Source organism: Ixodes scapularis, unplaced genomic scaffold (assembly GCF_016920785.2).
Source record: "Ixodes scapularis isolate PalLabHiFi unplaced genomic scaffold, ASM1692078v2 PGA_scaffold0__279_contigs__length_252992795, whole genome shotgun sequence".
Lineage (NCBI taxonomy): Eukaryota > Metazoa > Arthropoda > Arachnida > Ixodida > Ixodidae > Ixodes > Ixodes scapularis.
Window position 1 is genome coordinate 29,054,941 of NW_024609835.1, and position 23,014 is coordinate 29,077,954.

A 23,014-nucleotide genomic window follows, 5' to 3' on the forward strand; every position below is an offset into this window, starting at 1 on the left:
GAGGAGGCGGATCACCTAGCGGCTTAGGTCCAGGGTGACGACGTTTGCTCGACCTCCAGCGTGGCTGCGTTCTCGGACGAAAGATCCCTGGTGAGGAGGGCCATCCGTGTGCGCCAACCAGTGCTCGGAAATGCCCCCATGCCTCCCAGATTCCCGAAGAACCCGCCAAAGAAAGCCGCCGCAGCAATTTACATACTTCGCTCAAAACGCGCCTTCATCCCTACTCACCTGGATCGCTAACGCACCGACAGAGGCAGCCGTTGCCTATCGTCCTGCGATACGACTACTTCTCTTACAAACGAGCAAGCGCCAACAGCCAACGGGAACGAAGACATTCCATCCGACCGACGACCGTTGCCACCGATCCCTTCCTTTTTTCTAGGGCCGCGGGTTCTCACGACGACTGATTTCAGGGCACCCCTCCTAATAGCGCGCTGGGAAAACCAGACTACCTTGCTTTCAGAGCAGCGCACATTGAGAAGGACATCGTCACCAACTCGCCCACCCCCGCTCCCAAAGCTAAGGCGCGATCTTCGGAGTGTGGTGTTCGCTTCTGCCGCCCGAAGACAGGTTCGGAAGCCGCGATTCAACGCTTCGTTTCTGAAGCCACGATCACACGCTGGTGGGCCTTGGATTTGTAAATATCACGTGGTATACACGCAGATGGTGCTAGCAAAAGTAAGTCAAAGAAAGCAATGCGCACGAGCCCACTGTAGTCTGCTGTCCGTCGCATATGGCACACATTTCGGATCGGCTCGGCTTACTACGTTGTTAAGCGCGCGACTGAGCCGCTTGGTGGGCAACTTGCACCGCCGAGTTCTCAAAGCGAGATCGTTCGATAAAGTTAGCTCGATAGACTTCTATCGCCTCCGAATGGTGCGGCAATATGTGGGCATCATTTGCGCTCAGTGAGCCTCGATCAAAGCTATATTCGCTTCCTACTGCGTCTACACGATGGACCAATAAACACAGCGGCACAGCAGGTTTACACACTCGCGTCACCGATGCGGAGTACCGACGAACGAAGCACACATACGCACTACCGTCATCGGATGATTTCTGCGAGGGCCTCCCGATAAAGTCTAGTGTGTTTCACAGAACCGTTAGAACGACCATGAGAAGCCACGCAGACCATTCATAGATTTTCATGCTGGAAGGGTCCACTTCGAAGAAAGGGTTCGGGGCATCCTCTTCCGTTTCAGCAAGGGCTTTGCTCGTGGGCAAAGTCGAGAGAATAGCAGACGGGTTTTGCGGGTTCATGTCTCTTTTTTCGCTACCTGAACTCGTCATGCGTGCGAACAGCCTGAGGAAAACTCTTCAGATCGCTAAAAAAGCTAAATTTTGGCTTTGGATCATCTAGTAAACTGGATTTGGAATTGTAAAACAGGGTTGTGAAACCGCCAACCGCGTCTCGATCTGTCTGAACGGGGTCGCTCGCGAACCGCATCCGCAATCGCTTCGCAAACGGAGCTCAACCGCCAGTGGGAATGCGCCATTAGAATTAACGGGCCGTGGCCGGCTCGTGCCTCTAGAGGTAGGCACATGCATTGCTTCTCCCTCCCCTTTCTTCCCATCGCTTTCGGACGAGGTAATTATGGGGTTTTCGTAGATCGTTTCCGCTGTCCCGCAACGTTCGTCGCAATCCGCTACGATATCTGGGACTCAGCAGGCAAGGCAAGCGCTGCGCATGCGCAGTAACGGCTTCTTCGCTGCGCAGAGCGAGCGTAGCGGAGGTGGGTAAACGATCTACGAAAACTCCCTAATAGAGAGTTTTCGCAGACCATGTTTCAACCTCCACTAAGACCTCCGCAACGAAGAAGCCGCTACTGTACCTGCGCGCCGAATGCCTTGCCTGCAGAGTTCTGGGTATCGTAGCGGGTTATGGAGAGCGTTGCGGGACGGCGAAAAAAATCTACGAAAACTCCCTATTGTCTCAAGGCGTGCACTGAAAGGAAGTGAAGATGACGGATTCTTTTTACAGATTCTTACTTCAGTTCTAGTTCCCGGGAGCCATAGAACCAACAGGTGGAAACATTATACAAGGCAACAGTATGTTGAGGTGGCGAGCGAGGTCCGAGAAAGAACTACCTGAAAGCTTGCGTACCAGGTCTCAACTGGCTTTATTCTTCTTCCTCGTCGATCTCCTTTTTTGTCTCCCCTACTGGGAATGAAAATCAATCGTCTCCAATGAAGAAGTGCACATGGTCGTTCTCGTGAGCGGCGAGCTGTGTGGCTTTGAGCCACTACAAGTACTCGCAGATATGCTGATATAAATACCGTTTAAATTGTGAATAATGATTATGGCTCCCACGGGATCGCGGTGGAGCATGCACGCATTGAGTGCTGAAAGCGTGGCTGCGTCAACTTCAAGCCCGACCTCCAAAAAAAGGTTTTCCGCTAGGTCGAAAAACTCTCCTCGCCACATTCCCATTTTTTAGTCTCCCACTGCAATGTTGACGGCAGGGGGACTTTTTGTGTTGCTGCATCTTGGGGCTACATAAGCCAGGATAAGCTCCCGGCTGATCCAGCCCCAAAATCTTGCAACAAAAAACGTCCCCCCACCGTCAAGGTACCAGAAAGAAGGAGGACATTGAAAGGGTGGCGAGAATGATTTGTCTGTCTTGCAGAAAATGATTTTGTAGGTCGGCCTTTAATATATAGGTTTAACAGTCTTACAAAACAATTTAATGTATGCGAATAAGCGGTTTTTACGATATTTTACTCCTCTGATTTAGACCGATCATCGGGATGTAAAAATGAAACTGAGGACTTTGTTTAAAATAAATCGGCTAACAACCACACTTCAAACCCAGAAACTTTAAGAGCGACGTTAGTAACAAGACAAATAATATTCAATTATATTAGAGTCCGTCAGTAAATTGTGTAAAGGTTCTTGGTTTGAATTAAAGAATCAAGCCTGAAGTCAAGCCAAAGCGAATGCGTTTGCTATTGTCTCACCAGCATAAACTGTCCTGTTTGTCTCTCCTATATAAGGAAACTTCAGTACGTTGCGTTCAGGAGCTTGGAAAGGATCCTTCATCAATGCAGCATGCACTGCCTGATAACTGAAGTAGCAGAAGAAGGGCTGCAAATGCAGATCGAGCAGAAAACATATTAGCAACTCCTCTATACCCTCAATTGCCATTTTCTGAAAACGACAGGTATCCCTCGTCAGGTAGCCCTTGTAGACTGAATAACACCTCACTCTAACAAATCTGGAGCTTCTAGTTTTCTGGAAAGCACCTGAAAAAGGAAATCGCTACAGCTTATGGAGCAAGCATGGCGAATTACGAAGCTGAACTTATGGTTAGACATATTTTAAACAGCCTGCGCTGTGCCATTGAGCGAGGCTCCACCATGCTCTCTGTCACACCCTAGACACTTTTTACGCCTAACATAATGTCACCCTAGTCATTCGACGAATTTTCTCCGTGGATTGCAGCGTTTGTCTCTTCCAAGCGCTTTGAAACGTAGATGCTCCAGATTTCTCAGGGCGCAACCGCTAGAGTAGGACACACTAAGTCCGACATTTAAAGAGAGTATATAAAACTAGAGAAATACTTTCTCAAAGTCTTCTCTAATTAACTTGTCACACACTAAGTAAGGACATATCTCGCTTTTTTGTTTAATGACCTTCGTTATAATTAGGGTTCTGCGTTTTCGGTTTCTATTTTTTTCAAAATTCGGCGTACTTTTTTCGGTGTTTATTTTAAAATTCAATTTTCGTTTTTTTCGGCGTATATTTATGCCCGCGAAAAATTTATCGGCTTTTTTCGGTGAATATAAAATAAACACCAACGGACACCGGATCAGATTATCCTTGTACGTAGCTCTGATATTTGTGATCACTCAAAGAATAACGGCACAGATACATTGAAAAAGAAATGGACACTTCATTTGGCAAATGTGTGGAACTGTAAAAGAAACAAGAAAAAAACGCAGAAGTACAAACAAGTCAGATATGAAGCCTATGCCCCAAAAACATGGAACCTCACCTTCTGTACATCAGGAATACGTGATCTCATTATAGTACACACAAACATGTACTTTCCCAGGTTCTCCTTCTTGATCCACACTATTTCTTTCCTGTTAATATATGACCCTGAGCTTCGAGAACATCCTCTAAACGCTAACACTGGACGCTGGCAGGCTGAGGAGATGACGCGCTGCCTGAGCCAAAATCGCCGAAAGAGACACGGTGCGACGTTTTGAAGCACGACACAACATGCAGAGCTTGCATCCAGTCAGTCTTCCTCACAACGAGTTTGAAAACACGCTCGCCACGGCTCTGCGGTACGACTGGACGGTCAAAGTGACCTTTTCCGGTTAAAACTGAATTAAAAAAATGGATTCGACGAAATTTTATCGGTTTTTATCGGTTTAAATCGAAACTGCCGAACTTAAAAACTGACCTTTTCCGGTTAAAACCGAATTTCCGAAAATGAATTCGGCGTACGTTTATCGGTTTTTATCGGTTTAAACCGAAAACTCCGAACCCTGGTTATAATCCAAAAAAGGAAGACGTACTCTGCCGCTATGGTATCAATGTGAAAGAGCGTACTACCCAGTGTTTTGTAACTTTTGGAAAAGCAACAATTGCTCTGTCTACAAGCGTCCCGGGTAACTGAAGTCAGAGCCAGTTGACCGCATATTTATTTACATACGTAGAAATACGTACAGTGCTAAACGAAACGAAATGGGCCAGCGGAGCCCTTAGCCTTCCGAACTTGCTGCGCCGTTGACCCATAAATGTCGCTCTCCCTAGTGTTGCGAGTCGCACATGCGCAATGCTGATACTAGCGGTCATCGTCCGTTCCCACGCAGTGCACAAGCCCCGATGGGTAACCTTTGTAGAATCCCAAGTAGCACAGATTTGTCCAATCATTGGCCAATGACTGGATATTGTCCTTTGGCCAGTGGCCGGACAGTGGCCACTCATTCGCCGATGACTGGCCTTTCTCTGGCCAATGGCCGCTGGCCGCCAGCCATCGGCTAAACGTTGGCCAATGAATGGCTACTCTTTGGCCATTGGCCAAAAGACCATCGCCAGCCACTGGCCAATGCCTGGCCAAACTTCGTGCCGCTTGGGATGATAGCCTTTTTTTATTATTTAATCACCGTGTGGTTTTATCGCCGTCTGTTTACCCTGTGCATACTCTTATCGTATCTCAAGTATGAAAGAAAAGCAACAAGAAAGCAAGTTTTTTTTGTTTAGTTAAAAAAGTGAAAGCCGTTTACAACTCCCTGTAACGCCGAATTGGAGCGCAGCTCTTGAGGAGGAGGACGGGAGGGTACTGAGGGGGGAGGAAAAGGGAAGGTTATTGAGAAGAGGGTAGGCTCCTCCTCCCTCTCCTTCTCCTCTTCCTGCCCTCCTTCTTCAATATCCTCCGAGGGGGGGCGTCACGTGACCCTGGGGTGAGGGGTCACATGACCCTCACCCCAGGGTCACGTGAAACTGGTGGGTCACGTGACCAGAAAGGTCACGCGACCTGAGGGTCACGTGACCTCGGGGGTCACGTGACTTTGGAGGGTCACGCAACCTCGGGGGTCAGGTGACCTCGGGGGTCACGGGGCCTGGGGTCACGTGACCTCGGGGGGGGGGGGGGGGCACGTGACCTTGGGGGGATCACGTGACCTTGCGGTTACGCCGACAGCGACGCCGCTTAAGCCGGAAATGGGCCCCTAAGAGCTGCGCTCTAAAAGTAAGAAACACAGTGTTATATTACTGAACATTTTTTTTGTAAATTGTCAGCCCACTGCCAACAGTAGCCATTCATGAAGATGCCGTCGCCAGTGCCTATTTACGAACGCTGGTGAATTGTGGCCCCATGCCTTGCGGGAATGCCCCAACTAGAAGTTGGCCGAACAATGGGTGGGACCCCAACCGTAGTGACCACCATTTTTGCGGCGTTTTGGGACGACAACGGCCACATTCATGACGCTCCTCATGATGTCCGACCAAAGTCCACTACCGAAGAGGAAGATCGCTTGACCGTCGCGGCTGCAGTCGACGAGCCCTTTATGATGGCCATGACATTCGAGGGGAACCTGATCTGAATGTTGCTTACCAACTTGTGCTACGCGGTCTTGAAGAAGCGGGTATTGGGAGCGATGCTGCGTGCCAGAAGCCAATTTTATCTCCGCGCACAAAGACCTCCGCTTGCGGTTTGCCTTGCAGCACAGATCATGGACGATTGAAGACTGGCAAACCGTTGTTTTCAGCAACGGGCCCTCTTTTTCAACTGACTGGCACCAAGGACGGCAAGTTTGGAGAGCACGAGGGGCACGGTGTGTTACTTTTGAGCGACACGAATATCTTGAACTGGCCGAATATAATTTGTGATTTTGATATTGCAGGCAGGCAGGCAGTGCGGGGGAAGGGGTGGGTGACAAACCGTTAACTTCTGGGGGACATCTTGAGCGGATGTCCCCCAGAATCCCGAGGCTTAACTGCGAAACATATTGCAACGTCATTGAACATGAGCTAATTAATGCCTTATTTAATGGACCATTTGCCGACTTATGCTTTCCTCTTCAACATGACCTTTGTCCTGTTCATCAATCGAATTGTGTGCGAGACCTTTTATAGAAATGCGGAGTGACGGTTATGTAATGGCCCCTATGAGGGGCTGACATACACCCCACCTAGAACATCTCGGAAAAATAAAGAACCAGCTATCGCGGCGAGGACTTCACTCTGTCACAGCTGACCATCTATGGGAGGCTGTGGAGGAAAAATGGAACAGGCTGAGACAATGTCCAGAGTTGACGTTGAATTGTTTCGAATCCCTTCCAGGTCGCATGAATGCTAATTGTGAAGCCAATAGAGAATTCTTCAAATATTAGTGTAAGGAGCTGATAAAAAATCAAGCACATTACTTATATTTATTTGTGATAGGCGCAGCATTGTGTATGTCAAATATAATATACTGACACAGCATGCGCTTTCTAATGACTGACAGACGCTCGGTAAAAAATAATACAATAAACAAACAAATAAAACTAACTGCATTGATATATGCATAACTATAACTGGAAGAGGCATAGCGCATTAACTCATAAGGTTCATTTATCCTGAATAAAAGAAAATGAAGACCTCACTTCTATTATTTTATATATTGAAAGCAAGATAAACTCATTCACGCCATTACGACAGCGTCACGCTGAGAAAAAATAAACTTCGTTACTCTGCCAATTCATGGCCTGCACCGATTAACGGGGGGTTGCGCGCCTGAGCGCGAACAGCCACTACTAAGTGCTCGTATCAGCTTTGAGCCAGTGGGACTCGCGACACCGAGGGGAGCGTCTTTTACCTGTAGATGACGCAGAAATTCCTGGCCCAATCCGTTTAGTTGATTACTGTGCAACAGTGAGGCTATTATTCAAGTATTCATGCTACCCCCAGAGCTTCTGGATGTATACTAGCCACCATTGCTGCAACCTATGGCTTTACTGAAAATATATATTTTTTTTCTAAAGGAACAGTCTGCCCTGCTACACTAACAATGACGTTTCACGTGCTTTCTTCATGCTCGATGTCACAGCCCGGACAAGGATTTTAGGTTTATATTTTTAGCATCTCCATTCACCGACCTTAACCATAACCATAGCGATTGGCTTCGTTACATGCTTTACGAAAAAGAAAAAAAGAAAGAGAAAATTTATTGATCCTTAGAATTTTAACTTCTAAACAATGTTTGAAGTTCAAAAAGATTGGCGTTCAGAACGTGATTTGCTTAGGGACAGTGAGTGTCACATGCTTGGTGTTCAACGTAACTACTTAGTCCCAGTTTTGGAGGTAATGCGTTTCTTGGGCTTCATCACGCAGTGGGCACAATCCGTTCACACGCAGAGGTCCCTGACTACCTGCTACACTGCGGTGCACTATTGGTCCTTTTTTATTAGCTTAAGCAAATGGTAAGATCGGTAAGAGTATTATAGCTTCAATGACTGTGCGGAAAAAAATACCAATTCAATCGACGAACCAACGCACGCCGAGGGACAAAGGTACAACCGGGATCTCAAGCTCATTCGTCGATCCTTAAAAGGAGTTTCTTCTGTCGGATATCTAATTGCCGGTAAAACAAGGGTTCACTCTAAGAAATTGCTTCTCTCCCGCAAAGCACGTGAGCCAATCGCTGCAATTTACGAAGTGCGCTGGGCGAAGGACGGGGCTAATCAAAATGTTAAGCCCCCCCCCCCCCCCCCCCCAGCCCCCCGCTCTCCCTCCAAAAAGAAACAGAAGTTCCGCAGTGATTAGCACGGTGAAACGTCACCACACCGAAAACAGTATTTTTTTAATTGTTTCAACCCATTATTTGCCCCGTCATTCGTCGAGCTCCCTCGTAGATTGCAGCCTGCCATAGGCTCGTCCCAGTGCCCTGCGGAGAAGAACAGACGCTCCAGATTGTTCATTGTCATAGTATACAAGAGGGGGTTGTCATGCGCTCGTGTGGGATTTGTCGTTTGCTTGTTATACCGCGAAGCCTGTGTTGATAGCTCGGCCATTTTTGCGTTAAAAGATGTAAGTACAAGGCGTAATCTGACGAGTGCATCTTGGGTTTATTGGAGAATGAAGGGACGGAGATTAACAAACACAATCCGAGGTTTTCTCGATATTGTCACGAATGACAATAGATGAGGTGGTGATTACTGAAGAAACTAAACGTTTAATGGGGCAAACTTGTGCCCAAAAATAAAAGGAAACAGACGATAACAGCAGAGCGTCGCGGGCGTCGAAGTCGGCGTAAGAGCAGAGTCGAACGCTGGGGCGAGACTGACTCCGCTCGCCTTGCGGAGTCCCTTATGTAACCTCGTAGGTTTCTGGATCATTCGGCGTAGATCTTTCGGTGCGTAGAACATTCGGAACTTGATCAGACGAGAATTTTCTCGACCTTACGAGAAGGCGAAGTTGAAAGAATAAATTAAAACGCAGTCCGCTGACTAGAATCGAACCTACACCTTCCGTGCGACAGTCAAGCACGATAATCACTCCGCCACGCACGTGCTTGCTCGCCGTCGCGCGTGTCAATATACTATCGGACTAGGGCTTTCGGGATGTTCTCTGAATTTCCGTTTTAGTCCCAATAGCTGACTTCCTCGAGGTTGTGAAATAATCGACTGTATCCTCCGCTAAACTGTTGTTCTCTCTTGCGGATTTCTAGACCCATTTGGCCCATGAGAGAGCAAGACCATTGAGGAACGAATCCACCCGAGCTTCAGCTGGGTAAAAATAACCAAACAATGAACAGTGATTGGTGTGTCAAGTACACTTTGAGTAGCTTAACTAGTGTTTTGGCGAAGCTTTAAAAAAATTACGACGAATAGATTGAGAAAAAAATGTACTAATTTCAAGAACAAACAGCCCCAGTCACGGCGGACATCAGGGATTCCAAAAATACTAATTAGATAAATGATTAAGAAAGATGTACTAATCAACTTTTTTACTTAAAAAGACCAAATATATGGTTTCAATTAGGAACTTGCGGACCACCATCGAAATCTCCCAAATCAGTCATATTTATAAGTAACTAGAACGATCACGCGCAAATAACGGTAAACAACGCTCGTGCAACAGGCACACATGGCTGGCGATGTGAAAATGCAGCGGTGAAATGAATATCATACGCGATTTTCCTATGCAAGCATGACTGCCACACGAGATAAAATGTTAGCTTATGACACGCTTCACACGTGTTTTAAATCTTAAATTTTGACATATTTAGGTGTTTCCGATGCTGCTAAGCGATTCTCTAATTAAAACCTTAAGTTTATATGTAATTAGTAACATTTGGTTAATTAGTTGGCAATCCCTGACAGCTGCCGTGGCTGTCTTTTTGTTCCCGAACAGAGAGAGTAGAAGAGAGAGAGTAGTAATATCTGAACCACCCTATTGTTAGGAATTATGAAAATGCTTCCACGATACATTCGGTACGCTTGTAACAGTGTCCATTTGGACCCCTTTAATGTAACAATAAGGAATACCTTTGATTTGTCTCGGCTTTCAACGAGAGTGGCAAATCTGTCAGTGAAAAGGTCGGTACTGTAGTGCCCGGTCTCATTGAACACCGGCGTTGCGTTGTCTCTGAAGTCGAGTCCAATGTGGTCCTGAAAACAGCCTCAAAATGTCTCACGAAGTCGCGACATATTCTCCTTGTCAACTCGCTCAAGCAAACCAAAAGAAGTGGAAGCTGCTAAGAGTTACAATAAAAGCGCGCGTTAAAAGAGGGGGGGGGGGGGATACCTCCGATGCGCTAACATTTCGCTGATACATAATTTTTAAATCTTGCATACTCGCAGTTTATTAGCATTACGTCGGCTGCAAATTTGAGACCTTCAAGAGAATCCATTCAAGTGGTAAGCTTTGTTATAGTTCGAGTATAGATATTAAGTTCGCTCAACTTTATACGCACGTTTTGATTTTTTTATTTACTTACAGTTCCGGCGGTGTGGTTGTAATAATCATTTTCGCCCGTATAAAAACCAAAGAAGCTGTCGAACCCTCTTTCGGGGGGCGTATATGCAGTTTGAAAGAATCCCAGGTGCCACTGGAAAGAATAGAGCGGTATTTTTCACTGTCCTTTTTCCGTCCGATTATTTACGATAACAGCTTTAGTACCTTTTATTTAAATGGCTTTGTTCATAATGGCTCTTTCTAATACTACATTTCTAGACAAATTCTCGTGTTAAACCCAGATTAGATGGTGATACAAACAAAACGATGCTTAAAATATCAACGATTAAACTAGCCAATAAGTTTAATGTATTTAAAGCCTGTACGTCTATTAGAGCGCGTGGACGCAAATGAATGTCGGAGATTACTGAAATATCGAAACTGGAAAAGCGGTTTGGTCAAGTGAAAACTGTAATATGGAGGCTGGCATCGGCGACTACGTGGTTATTCGTATTAGTGTTTATGTTTTGTTATTCTTGTTCAATTCCAATTTTACACGTTTCACTCTCTCTTTACTATACTCTCTCTTTTAAGTGTCCACGCTTTTGCGCTTTCCAAGCTTGCATAAGCGCAGTGAATTGCTCCTCAACTCAGAATACGCGGTTCGTTAGAGCCCTGGCTATGTAGAAAAATATCAACATAACGCAAAAACAACAGAGAGAAGAAGCAAATCCGTTAAGTTTTATTGGGCTTACATCTTGTTAAATTGAACAGACAGTGGTCACGCGACGAACCTATAACTAGAGTTTATTGTCTTCGGTAAATACCGATAAACCCCGATGGTTTTATAAAAATCGGGGAACACCGAAAAACCCTGAATCAGAGCTGTTCTTGAATGTTAAAAGTGCAAGTTTTGTTGGAAGGAGACCTTTATCTACAATTTCCTTTTTCTTTTGACCTTGAATGGAGCGCCACTGAACAAACTGCCCGGGAGGCTGCTTTGAGCTTGGAAAGCAGGCCGCTCGCTTCATTTCCTTTGGGTACCGGAACGTTTGCCAAGCATTCGGGTCGCGTGCATGTGCCCTCGAGTTTGTGGAATCCCCTTCTCATGTCCTATTTTCTTGAAAATAGGCGGCCATAAAAGCCCATATCTTTTGTGCGACGCCAAAAATGAACACCGAAAAACACCGAACCTGTGGGAATAATAAACACGGGACTAACGCACAAATTCGAAGATGCCTATGCTGTTACTTTCGTTAAATTTTTTTAAAGGATATTTCTACGCTGTTTAAAACGTGTCTTTGACCGGTGTGTTTACCGCATCCTAAAAAGTTGTTCTTCCGATTCCGCCCGATGACGTCAGAGGAATGTTACGTTGCCCACGATCGCGACCTTGGCGGTGTCCAAGCCTTAATTGCTTATAATCACTCGAGTATAAACATCAATCATTCTGTACATTTGTTTTTGAAGGTTGTTAACCATCTTCTTGTTCTAAATGTTAAGGAACAGCCTTGTCCGTGCTTCAAATGGCTGAAAAAAAAAATCCTTTACAGATTAACAAATCGAGATATTAGTCACTTGAGCTAAGTATTGAGAAACTTTGCAGACAGCTTTGGTTCTTACTAGCGCGGGGATAAACGACACTGTACAAGTTTTCCCACACAACCAAAAATTTTCATCCTATTCTGAAATGCTACCAGATAATAAAGTTCGAAAAAGGGCCAATACCCGATTCCGTGGAGTCGAATATTATAACAGCCACCATGCTGTAAGTGCCGCACATTCTAGAAACCGTCAACTTAAATAGTCACCGATGACTTAAGAAATGCACGGCGCGCGCGGGTCAGGAGCGTCTTACTATAGTTCCACAACCGATGAGAATAGAGAAATAGCGGCTAAGAACAACAAATAACAAATCAGAATGTAGAAGGTGTCAACATCAGGAGCCGCTCCGATAAGTTCTAACGACCGACAGCATTGTAAATGGAGAGTTTAATAGGGGGAGTTCCAGCGCTGCTTTCTGTTCAGCGTTCTTTCCGTAGAATTTAATTTTTATTTCGAAATAAAAAGTGTACCCCCCCCCCCAAAAAAAAAAAAAAAAAAAAAAAAAAGCCAGCAACAACACATTACGAGGTTTTTTTTTTATCGAAAAAAGAAGCTACGCATCGCAGAACGCTCACTCTTCGTCCAAAGGTAGCGCGATAGGTCCGAACCAGGTGCCAAAGTTTCAGCCGGAATCGATTACTTTTTTAAAAATTATAAATGATTTTCTGAACGGTTCAATGGGAAAATGGCAACGACGCAGCTCTCCAACAGAATGGATCTCTATGACGACAGAAACGGATAATGTGTGAAAGTGGGCCCTATTTGCATTACAATTAAAAACAAACAAACATCTTATTTAAATTTTTAATGAAATATTGGTTTGGGCTAGAACTTCGGCATCCGGTTTGGACCTCTAGCAATACCTTTGGGCGAAGAATGACTGTTCACCGATGCGTAGTTCATTTTCGGGGTTACAAAAAGCAGAGCTGGCCAAATTACTCATATTTTGTAATTAAATTACATTACTAATTACTTTGCTGAAAATTGCTGAAATGTAATTAAATTACATTACAAATTACCACAGCCAGCATGTAATTAATTACCATTACAAATTACTTTTAAAAGTAATGACATTACTTTCGCATTACTTTTGTATACTTTTAAATATAAAGGAGCTATTGATAACTTCCTTTTACAGATAACTTTATTTACATTATTTACACAGTTCATGGCACACAGCTAGAACTCTCTGTTGCATGTTTACCGATGGACAGAGGAACGCACGCGACTGATCCGTTTCCCACCGCAACCCGGACAAATCTTTTTGGAGATGACTGAGGACCCTACGCGGATTATCTCTGGGAGGGGGGAGAACAATTGTCATTGTTCGCAAAATCGCGTCGAGGGCCGTTCCACCAGGGGCCTTAGTTCGACCTACTTCCACTCCTTCGTTTCCCGAGAATGTCGAGCAGAAAAGCTCGAATGGAAGGCACTTACCAGCCCTATTTCTCACAGTGGAAGATAACACAGAGAGGGTACGCAGTATGCACCAGAAAAAGTAAGCGGAAACTTTCAAGAGGGGCCAGAAAACGTCGAATGCAAAACCGCAAAACAGGTAGAGAATCGCGCTGAGCGGGTTTTCACGGTTCAAGAGAGTGGCAGAAAATATCTAGCCAATAGCGGGCGCGAGAGTCGCACCAGCCGCATTAGCATCAGCAACATAGCGGCGGCCAAAGAGCGTTTTTTGGAAAGGTGTAGACGAAAAAGAAAAAGTGAAATAAAAAGAAAAGCGCTCTTGTGTATTGTTGAGACAAAAAATATGCCTGGTGCGAAAAAGTAATTAGGTAATTTAATTACAATTACCGTCGCTGGAGTAATTCATTACATTACTAAATTACCTTCTACAAAAAGTAATGAATTACATTACTAATTACTGGAACAAGTAATTAAATTACTGTAATTTCATTACAGTAATTGCATTACTGCCAGCTCTGACAAAAAGCAACAAAAAAAACAAAACGTAATTTTTTTTTTTTTTTGGGGGGGGGGGGGGGGGGCACCTTGTGTATCGAACTAGGGAGATAAAAAAGAATAGTCAGCGCTGCGATTCGTTTTTACCGCAGAGTGTGGCCTCATTGTTCCCTTACATTGGCAACGATGTTTCCTGCTGGTTATAAACATTTTACCAAATGGCAGATGTCTGTTTTTATAAAAAGTATCATCTGACAAAAAAAAATCTAGAAATATTGTAATTTTAATTTCTATATTATTCTTATTTCGAAAATATAGGACTCATTTCGTTACAGGAAACCCCGCGTGATTTCAATCGTAATTTTAATCACAATTTAAATTATCTTGATTCTTTCTCTACAGCCTCTGCGGAAGCATTTAATAGTGTGGGATCACCCGAAAACCAAAAACGAATACTAATTATAAAGTCAAGATTACTTTGCCAATCATGTTCACTTCGTAGCCCAAATCTCTGAAATGCTGCGGCATGATCTTCGTTTCCAGTGGCAGGCCCCAAGGCGCAGCGTTCCGAATAACTTCAGCCTGCATCCCTGAAAGCACCAAACAAAAGTGACCAGTGTTTAAGAAACTAATACTTTCTATTTTTTTAAATACATGTGCTGTATTAAACGAAGTTATTGACTTGAGTTTCAAGGTACAGCCATATAACGTATTGTTAGGTTGTCTAAACTTGCTCAACCTCTACAGCGGCAGGGGTGGGTGCATTTATCGGAGAGGTGCTGTGCACTGAGTACAAGAGTACAGCGTCTAAGTCCCACGGGTAAAACTGTCTCATGATGCACTCGGTACACACGCTATTGGTTTCAGTTCAATCAGATTAACCAGCTATACGGGCGAGATCTGTCGCTGCCCAAATCCTTCGTCCGAAATCACACTGCTCCCACATCATGCAAAAGACAGAGTGTTCGATGCAGACATGACTACAGAATTATATGCATACGCACCTCAAGCATGTTGAAAGCGCCATCTCTTCATTCATGTGTAAACATGTCTGCTAAAAGTTTTGATATGACTGTGGTGGCGGTCTCCGCTAGCATCCGGAGACGTCCACCACCCAGCAGGCGACAAGTGGCCTAGCTGCGGGCTCCGAGCCAGGGTGTCGAACCGGAACCGAACCGAACCGAAAACCGGAACAGAACCGTTATTTTTAGCCGAACCGGAACTGAACCGAACCGAAATCTTCGCCGCCATCTTGGAACTGAACCGGAACTGAACCGTAAAAAAATATAACGGTAACCGGTTCAAAACGGTTCACGGCATTTTTTTTTGTTAGTACTACAAATTTTATATTTGGGAATAAAGAAGTGGCACGTGTATTCCTCTACGTATTGATCAAATCGTCATATACAGAATTGCAATGTATAATAAATCCTGGGTTTTCGCGGCACTTTCTTATTGGCACTATGATTAGGCATGTGTCACATCGTCACGTGACGTCATGATGTCAAGACATGCTGTAAAGTATTGTCACATCACGTGACCCCGTGACGTCACGTGACCCACCGCGTTAAGTCGATTCAAATTGAGGACGTCGCTATATCTATTAACGTTGTTGATACCGTGACGTCACATGACATCACAACTTCGCACTGAGAGTCACGTGACACCATGATGTACCCGATTGTCATGATGCCGAGTCGAATGCTCTGGTTCATGACAACCAGCATCGCGAAACATTCGGGTAACGGCTCGTGTTCAACTCAAAGATTATGATGGGCCCAAGTCCCACTAGAGCTAGAAACAAAACAAAAAAACGACAGCGACAAGCCTCAGACACATGCAGCATGCTCGCGATGGTACGTTTATACGGCTTTGAGTTGTTCGGTGCTCGTAAAGTTAGCAGGAGTGTTTACAAGCCTGCAAATGGTACCCTCGTGTGCACGATGCTCGTGTTTGAGCATAGCCTTCTTTATTCTACAAAGCCTGTCAAATCGCGAAATACTCTGGTTTAAGGCTTGCCGCTGTCGTTTGTTTCTGTCTGTCGCTTTAGTAGGGCTCGGGCATTATAGCCCAACTAAAACTATATCTGAAGGTCAGCGCATGCTCTATGCTTTGCCAACCCTCCGTATCACTATGATAAACACTGACGGTGTATATATTAGGATCAGATTACGTGGCTGATAGTTCTAATTGCGAGTTGAGGAGGGGAAAGCTGTTTCATTTCTGTCTTTCGACTGCGTCTACCATTTCGCAGAGGGGCAGACTAATGGATGGTTTTGCAAGTTATCAACGTCAGGGATTACATCTTAGCGGTATTTATTGAACTTAAGGTAAAAAAAAATGCTGTACGACCCATTTTGCGTGTATGCACACCATTGAGGCTCCCAAACATGTTTTCGTTGTTGCTGAACGGCCTCAGAAAGTTGTACCGGGAATAGAAGTGTTAAAGGGTCTAAATGTAACGTATTAGTCCGACGTTACATATAACCATTAATGTGTACGGGAGGGATACCTGAAAAGAAAAATCCCAGTGGCCTCAGGGGGATAGCCGAACGTTGGCAGCCGCTCTAAGTCTCACAGGAGTGTCGTTCTCAAGTTCTCCAAGTTTCGACCGCCCTATATTTTGTTTAAACTTCACAGTTTGGTGCAAAGTAAAAGCACGGAAGAATTACTGTTAACAAGTGAGACAGATATAATTGTCGAATGAACACCACCCAATACGGAGCAGGCAATCCCTGAGGAATAAAAAGTATCTTGAGGAGCAACTAAAAAAGAAAAGGGAGTGGGGATGGGGTTAGTTTTAAAGCATACTGTGTCGTAAAGAATTCTCTGCCCGGCATTTTCGGCGCAGACTAGAAAGCGTGGCCTGAAACGATAGTGACAGATGGGTAGTTGGTACAACTTTTATTTGTGAAAACACTCTTGCCAGAAAGCACGTTTTCGTCGTGCCAGATACTCGCGTCGTGCCTAACGGCGATGCACCAACAAGAAAAATATGTGCCTCTCAAATACATAGCTTGCACTGAGTGCGAACCTTTTGCAGCGTGCATTTTGCCCCACCGGATTTGATTTTTTCAGCAACAACAGCTCACAATGACAACCAGTATATAGTGCGATTACGGCACGTGCCAACCATGTTAAATACTTCAGCTTTCTGGTGAAGTGCGACGTTCGCAACACTAGCACTAGACGTCCAAGCTGTAAAGTTGTGTAGTATTTATAGCAGTCTCGCGATGATATACGGCAGCCTTATGAAATGTTGGAGCACATGACTGATAAAGAACAGAGTCGTGAAGTATGGTCCCAAAACAAGTGAACGTAAAACCTAAGATAACATTAGCGTCCCGAGGCAGTATCTCGCGACGTTTCGAGCTGAGGCAAGCTAATGCCCAAACGTGATTTATATTAGGATTCTAAGAATCTTCGTTTGCCCTTCGCGCAATTTATGTTTACTTAGGAGTATCATTTTATGCATTTCTATGCTTCTCTTTTTGCAGTAAAGCATTGTGTAAGGGATTATTTAGAAAAATAACGTGTCATCTCCTTATTTCTGCACATTTCGCGTATTTGCCTTCCGATATATCATGTGACCACAGTGCTTTTTGGCATCCCTGCAACCCAGTATTTTACACTGCAACGTTTCCGAAGACTCAACATGCAGCTGGCGTATTTTCGAGTATCGTCCTTCCGTCTCGGTCTCAGGCGGTTATGTGAACTTCATAAAGTCAAATTTATCGATGATAATAAAAATATACTTAATTTCTGTCTGAAGATTTGGCAGCATAAATAAAAGATCCTTACCTCAAAGGTACACATATAAGTAAACGCGCCTTCAAATTATCTGAAAGATGTTCTGCAAATCTTTTTCGGCGCTTTAATCCTCTATAGACGCGTTATAGGTGATTTGCGAAAGCTTTAAATATTTGTTTTTTTCATTTTGAAGCTAATTTAAATAACTATGTGTTCCTCATGCATATATAACTTCTCTAATGTATAGAAGTTTATTATCGCGTCTTTTATCTGTTAAACATAACTTTTACGTCTGTGGGTCGAACCAAAACAAAACACACTGGGACGAATGGTGGAACTATGACGATTACACACGGAAACTGTAAGAAAGCGTCCAATTAAGTAGCTTCTAAAGTGAGTAGAGCATGAAATACCACTTTGTTCTATTTAACAAAAATCATCAATTAGCGAGGGTGACGCTTACTTGCAAATTAAATTGACCGGCATCTTGTCAAGAACAAACCTCAACCGGCTATGCCACTTATCCAATATAAGAAAATGTTCACATGGGTAAGCACTGTTTTAGGTGAGATTCGATCTCAGTACGAAGGTGCTCATAGATTAGAGTGAACAATTTCAGCCACTCCTTTTTGCATTTTTGCATGATTCGTCGCCCGCATCATGGTGCTGAGAGCAAACAATGCTGGTTAGAAAAACAAGCATTGTGATTGTCGCTTAGTATATCTATAAAATATAGACTGGAAGGGCTTGTCTCGTGACTTTCGTGACATTTTGAAAATTATATTGCCTTAAGCTCAGTCGTCTCGTCATTATATATATATTGTGCAATGGATTCCGTAAAACAGATATCATGATATATATGGCGACGAGGTGCCCATTTCGTGATTTTCTTCACTGTAATCAATTCCTTAGTTTAAGGGCAAAACAACGATTCAACTTCTAATACTGCGATACAAAGTTGTACCAATCACGGCTTTTTAGGCAACCTACTTCACTTCGCGAAAACATTTCGATTCAGGTACAATGCATGTGACTCTGGTAAACGCAGGGATGTTGAGTCGTATAAACACGACGTTTTGTATGTTAATGTAGATTTTCTTTTCTTGTTGTGTAATATAAATAACAGAATTTTATAATTTTGGTACCTGGAAATAAAACTGGATTGAACAAACGATAAAAAAAAAAAGAAAACTATATACTGTAAACGACTTATTTTTCGTGGGCTCACTATTTCGCGATTTAGGTCAAAGCTAAAGTTTTGGAATAATTCGCGAGTTGTAATTTTCTCGACGCGGTTAAATCTCAATATAAATTCCAATGTGTTTACATTTTAGCGAAATTGTTAGCGGGACCCATTTTTCGCGAATTGTAGGCGATTCGTGAAATTCTAAAAAAATAGGTCCTCGCAAAAATCAGATCGTTTACAGTAGTTAGTTTCACGGCCTAAATAGTGCCTATTGACAGAAGAACGCCGAAAATATGTTCTCAATTTAGCGGTTCAAACCGGTTCGAACCGGTTCGAACCGGTTTGAACCGTTATTTTTTGGGCCCCGGAACTAAACCGGAACTGAACCAAAAGCCGTGAACCCGAACCCGAACCGAACCGATAAAAATATCGGTTCGACACTCTGCTCCGAGCAGCGAGCAACGTGCGCTCGTGCGAACCGAGAGCGTCGCACTTAGAAGGTCGCCGGGAAAGGCAAGTTCACGGGGGAGAGACGGCTAGACGTCGGTAGAGCAAACGGGTTTGCTCTACTGACGTCTAACTCCTGGTTAGTTAAGTTGGTGGAGCGTTCCACTGGAAATGAAGAGGTCCCGTGTTCGATACCCGGACCAGGCAGATTTTTTCGGTCGCGCACCAGTCAGCTAGAGCTGTGTGTGGAGATTTGTGTTTGTCCCTTCTCCCCTTTGTTCTCCTTCTCCAGGGATTATTGTTGCCATTCTTGTCCAGCTCGCTTGCACCTTTGCATTAATTGCAGCTTAATCATAATGTTTTCAGGGCTCTGTACGCTCCTTGGTCAGCTACCTCATCAACAGTCGGAGCCTTACACGAGACGCGAAGGTAATTGTGTTCTCAAGTAAGGCCAAGTAACTGCGAGATTAGTGGTGGACACTGGAGCTTCTTTGTGCCCCTAAGCTCAAGAAGCACTTAGCGCATTTTCAGAAAGGGCTGGTCCCAGCTTTATCCCGACCTAGAAACTGTCGCCCATTACAGAAGGGGTTTCCATTACCTATGGAATCCTCACAGAAAGGAGCCAAGAAAATGCCATATCCGCTCCGAAGCTCATGTGGTGCTCTTGTGGTTTGTGCCGTGCTCGAAAAATGGCGTGCTAAGGCCCAAGGGGCAGCACAGGGGTGTCATTTTTGCATTGCCTCTCCTCCCAAAACTCCAAATATGCAGGTCGTCCAAATTTTGAATATCCTTAGTGAATCTTTAGTAATTCCACCAATGTTTTGACATAAAAGAAATATTAAACAAGCAAGCGCTGTCTCCAAAATCAAGCTCAAAAAGTGCGAAACTCCAAAGTAGAAATGATACATTCGCAATGCATAATTATTAAAAAAAGTAAAAAATAAATAAATGAAAAATAGGGCACGCGGAAGCAGAATTAGATATTAAAGCGTTTTGGTTAAAACACGAGGAAGAACATTTTTTATTAATACTTGGCTAGCAGGATTTCTTGAATGGTTCCAAACCTACGCCCTTTGTTACCATAAAAATAAAAAAAAAGTAATTTCAAAAGTAATTTGCTACCTTTTTGCGGCAGTTAGTGCTTACTCAATTACTTTTGAATTGAGTAATATGTACTCTACTCAAATTACTTTTGAGGCCGCTACTCAGTAACTTAATTACTTTTTTAGTACTTGTACATGTCTGCCCACATAACAGGAGCGTCCTACAAGGAAAAAAACACGCTTCATCCAGTGCCTGTAGATTGTTGTTTGTGCATATTGACTACCCGCACCTCAAGGGATTATTGAACGTACACGCTGTTTCTGCCACTACGAAGTGCTAGCGCACCGCTGACCTGCCTACAGCCCCCCCCCCCCCTTTCCCCTTTCTTCCCTTCCCACTTAGCGCAACGTATCTTCACCTACCACCTCCGCTTTTTTCCCACTCCTCTCCCTCCCCCAACTTATGAGACACGTCGCCGCACAGGCACACAATGACCGATGTTTTCCCCTTTCATCAATGCCATCACTCTCTGTCTCGATCTCTCCCTTATTGGTCGCACGCGATGGGATGTCAAGCCAACAGCTGTTCTCCTTTGCTGACAGCCTCTCTCATGGCCTCGCTACAGTGCGACCAATGCCAACACGAGCGAGCAAGGTTTGTGCATGGTTCGCATATGAAGACTTTACATCGGAACCGGTGTAATCACGACGCAAAAAAACGTGAGCTGATTTGGCCCATCGACCATAGAAGACACCCCCGTGTTTTGGAAGCCATGTGCCTGCAGCTGCAGAAATCGAAGATATTAGATATACCATTGTGAATTGGGTATAATCCCGTCATCAGTGCCGCTCTGGACGGGGTGCAGAGCGACAGCGAGTAATAGTTGTTGAGAATGACACCGTCTCCCGCCAGGACGTCGATATTTGGTGTCGGTATTTGGGTGGATCCATGGAAACTGACGTCTCCCCATCCCTGAAAATACACAAAGGAAATAATAATAAGTTATCTCCAAAATTTGCAACACAGGCTCGCATTCTCAGGAATAGGGATAGACGAAAAAGAAAAGAACTGAGAAATAAACGCGCAATGTTTGTTAAGGCGAACTTGTGCCTAAAACAAGTCCTGCTAAAAAAAAAGCTTGTAGCGGTCAGTTAGTGTCGGCGTGGTTGTAGGACCGAACGCTAGCATAAAATTACTCGCCATGCGGCCGACTACCTTTTTCTCGTCTTTCGACCCTAACTTTGTGGCTCGGTATATTCTGGATGAGAGCACGTGAAAAAAAAATGAAAAAAAGAAAGCCCTGTAATGCCGAATCAGAGCGCAGCTCTTGAGGAGGAGGAGGGAAGGCTACTGAGGGGCGGGAATACCCCTCTCCTTACCTCCTCATCCTCTCTGCTGCTCTGCCCTCCGAGCGGCGTCGCCGTCGGCGTAACCGCGCGGGGCATTATGGGACGCGTGACGTCAGTGATGACGTCATCAGTGACGATGCCGATGCCGATGACGTCATCAGTGATGATGACGTCATTACTGACGTCACGTGACCCATAGTGCACTGAATGGTTACGCCGACGGCGACGCCACTCAAGCCGGAAACGGGCGCCTAAGAGCTGCGCTTTGAAACGTTCCAGGTAGGGATGGACGAATATCCGGTTATTACGAATAGCCAATTGAATTCTGTTCTATTCGGCATTCGCTTCGAATCGAATTTATGTATTCGACGATATCGAATTATTCGACAATATCGAATTATTCGACAATATAGGATTATTCTGCCTTTCTAAATACAGTCGAACCCAACTATATCAAACCCGTTTACATTGAATTATTCCTTATACCGATAAATGTTTGTGCACAGTAATGTTACAGTTAAAATATATAGCAAAAACTATGGTTGCATCGAACAAAAATAGCAGCCGCTACCGATATATCGAACTGCCAAGAGCGCCGTTTCTCCCTGCAAGCTGGCTTTGTTTTTTTTTTCGGGCGGCCACGTTGACCGCAGGGAGAGAGGGTACTCCGTGGTCCCTCTCCCCGCTCCGCCCGCAAAGGAGAATATTTTGCTTAGTAGAAGAGCGTGTTGGTTGAAGTCATGGATGAAGAAAGAATAAACAATTAAAACAGGGACAACACAACTACATCTTTCTTTTGAAAGATGTAGTTGTGTTGTCCCTGTTTTAATTGTTTATTCTTTCTTCATCCATGAGAATATTTTTTTTTTCTTCCAAGCGGTTGAGGCGGCCGCCGGGAAAAAGAAACAACTAAAAAAAGCCAGCTTGTTCTGCTAGCTAGCTTCCCCAAATGCGGGCACCAAGTTGTAGGGGAAAGCCAACTTGCGGAACAGAACGGCGCTCTGCGGGAAACGTGCTCCCGCTCGGACTCCGTGCTCTCGGCATAGTTCGGCGCTAATGCGCGAATATAGAAGGCAGCGGCCTCAGCATTATAAAGTCCGTCGATAGCGTAGAAAAATATCGTTATCGCGGATGCAATGAAGAAATAGCAGCAGAAGATGCAAGACTACTTCATTGTGAAATATTTCAGCAGAAAGTGGAGTTTTGAGAATCTAATTTATTAAAACTTTTATATCGACTTACCCGCTATATCGAACTGGTAGACCTTTTCTTGCGAGTTCGATATAAACGGGTTTGACTTACTCTGGCTTGGATTTCCGGCCAGGTGGC

General features: G+C 44.5%; 1 protein-coding gene across 1 annotated transcript in view; it reads right to left on the reverse strand.

Annotated features, from left to right (window-relative positions):
* LOC8028698 (arylsulfatase B-like) overlaps window positions 1–23,014 on the reverse strand; it is a 44,685-nt gene that overhangs the window by 18,239 nt on the left and 3,432 nt on the right. The window contains exons 2-6 of the mRNA XM_040503003.1: window positions 21,149–21,308; window positions 14,387–14,499; window positions 10,437–10,547; window positions 9,985–10,107; window positions 2,959–3,085 (exon numbers count right to left, since the gene is read on the reverse strand). Of these exons, the coding sequence (XP_040358937.1) occupies window positions 2,959–3,085; window positions 9,985–10,107; window positions 10,437–10,547; window positions 14,387–14,499; window positions 21,149–21,308 (634 nt within the window). The remainder of the gene's footprint in view (window positions 1–2,958; window positions 3,086–9,984; window positions 10,108–10,436; window positions 10,548–14,386; window positions 14,500–21,148; window positions 21,309–23,014) is intronic.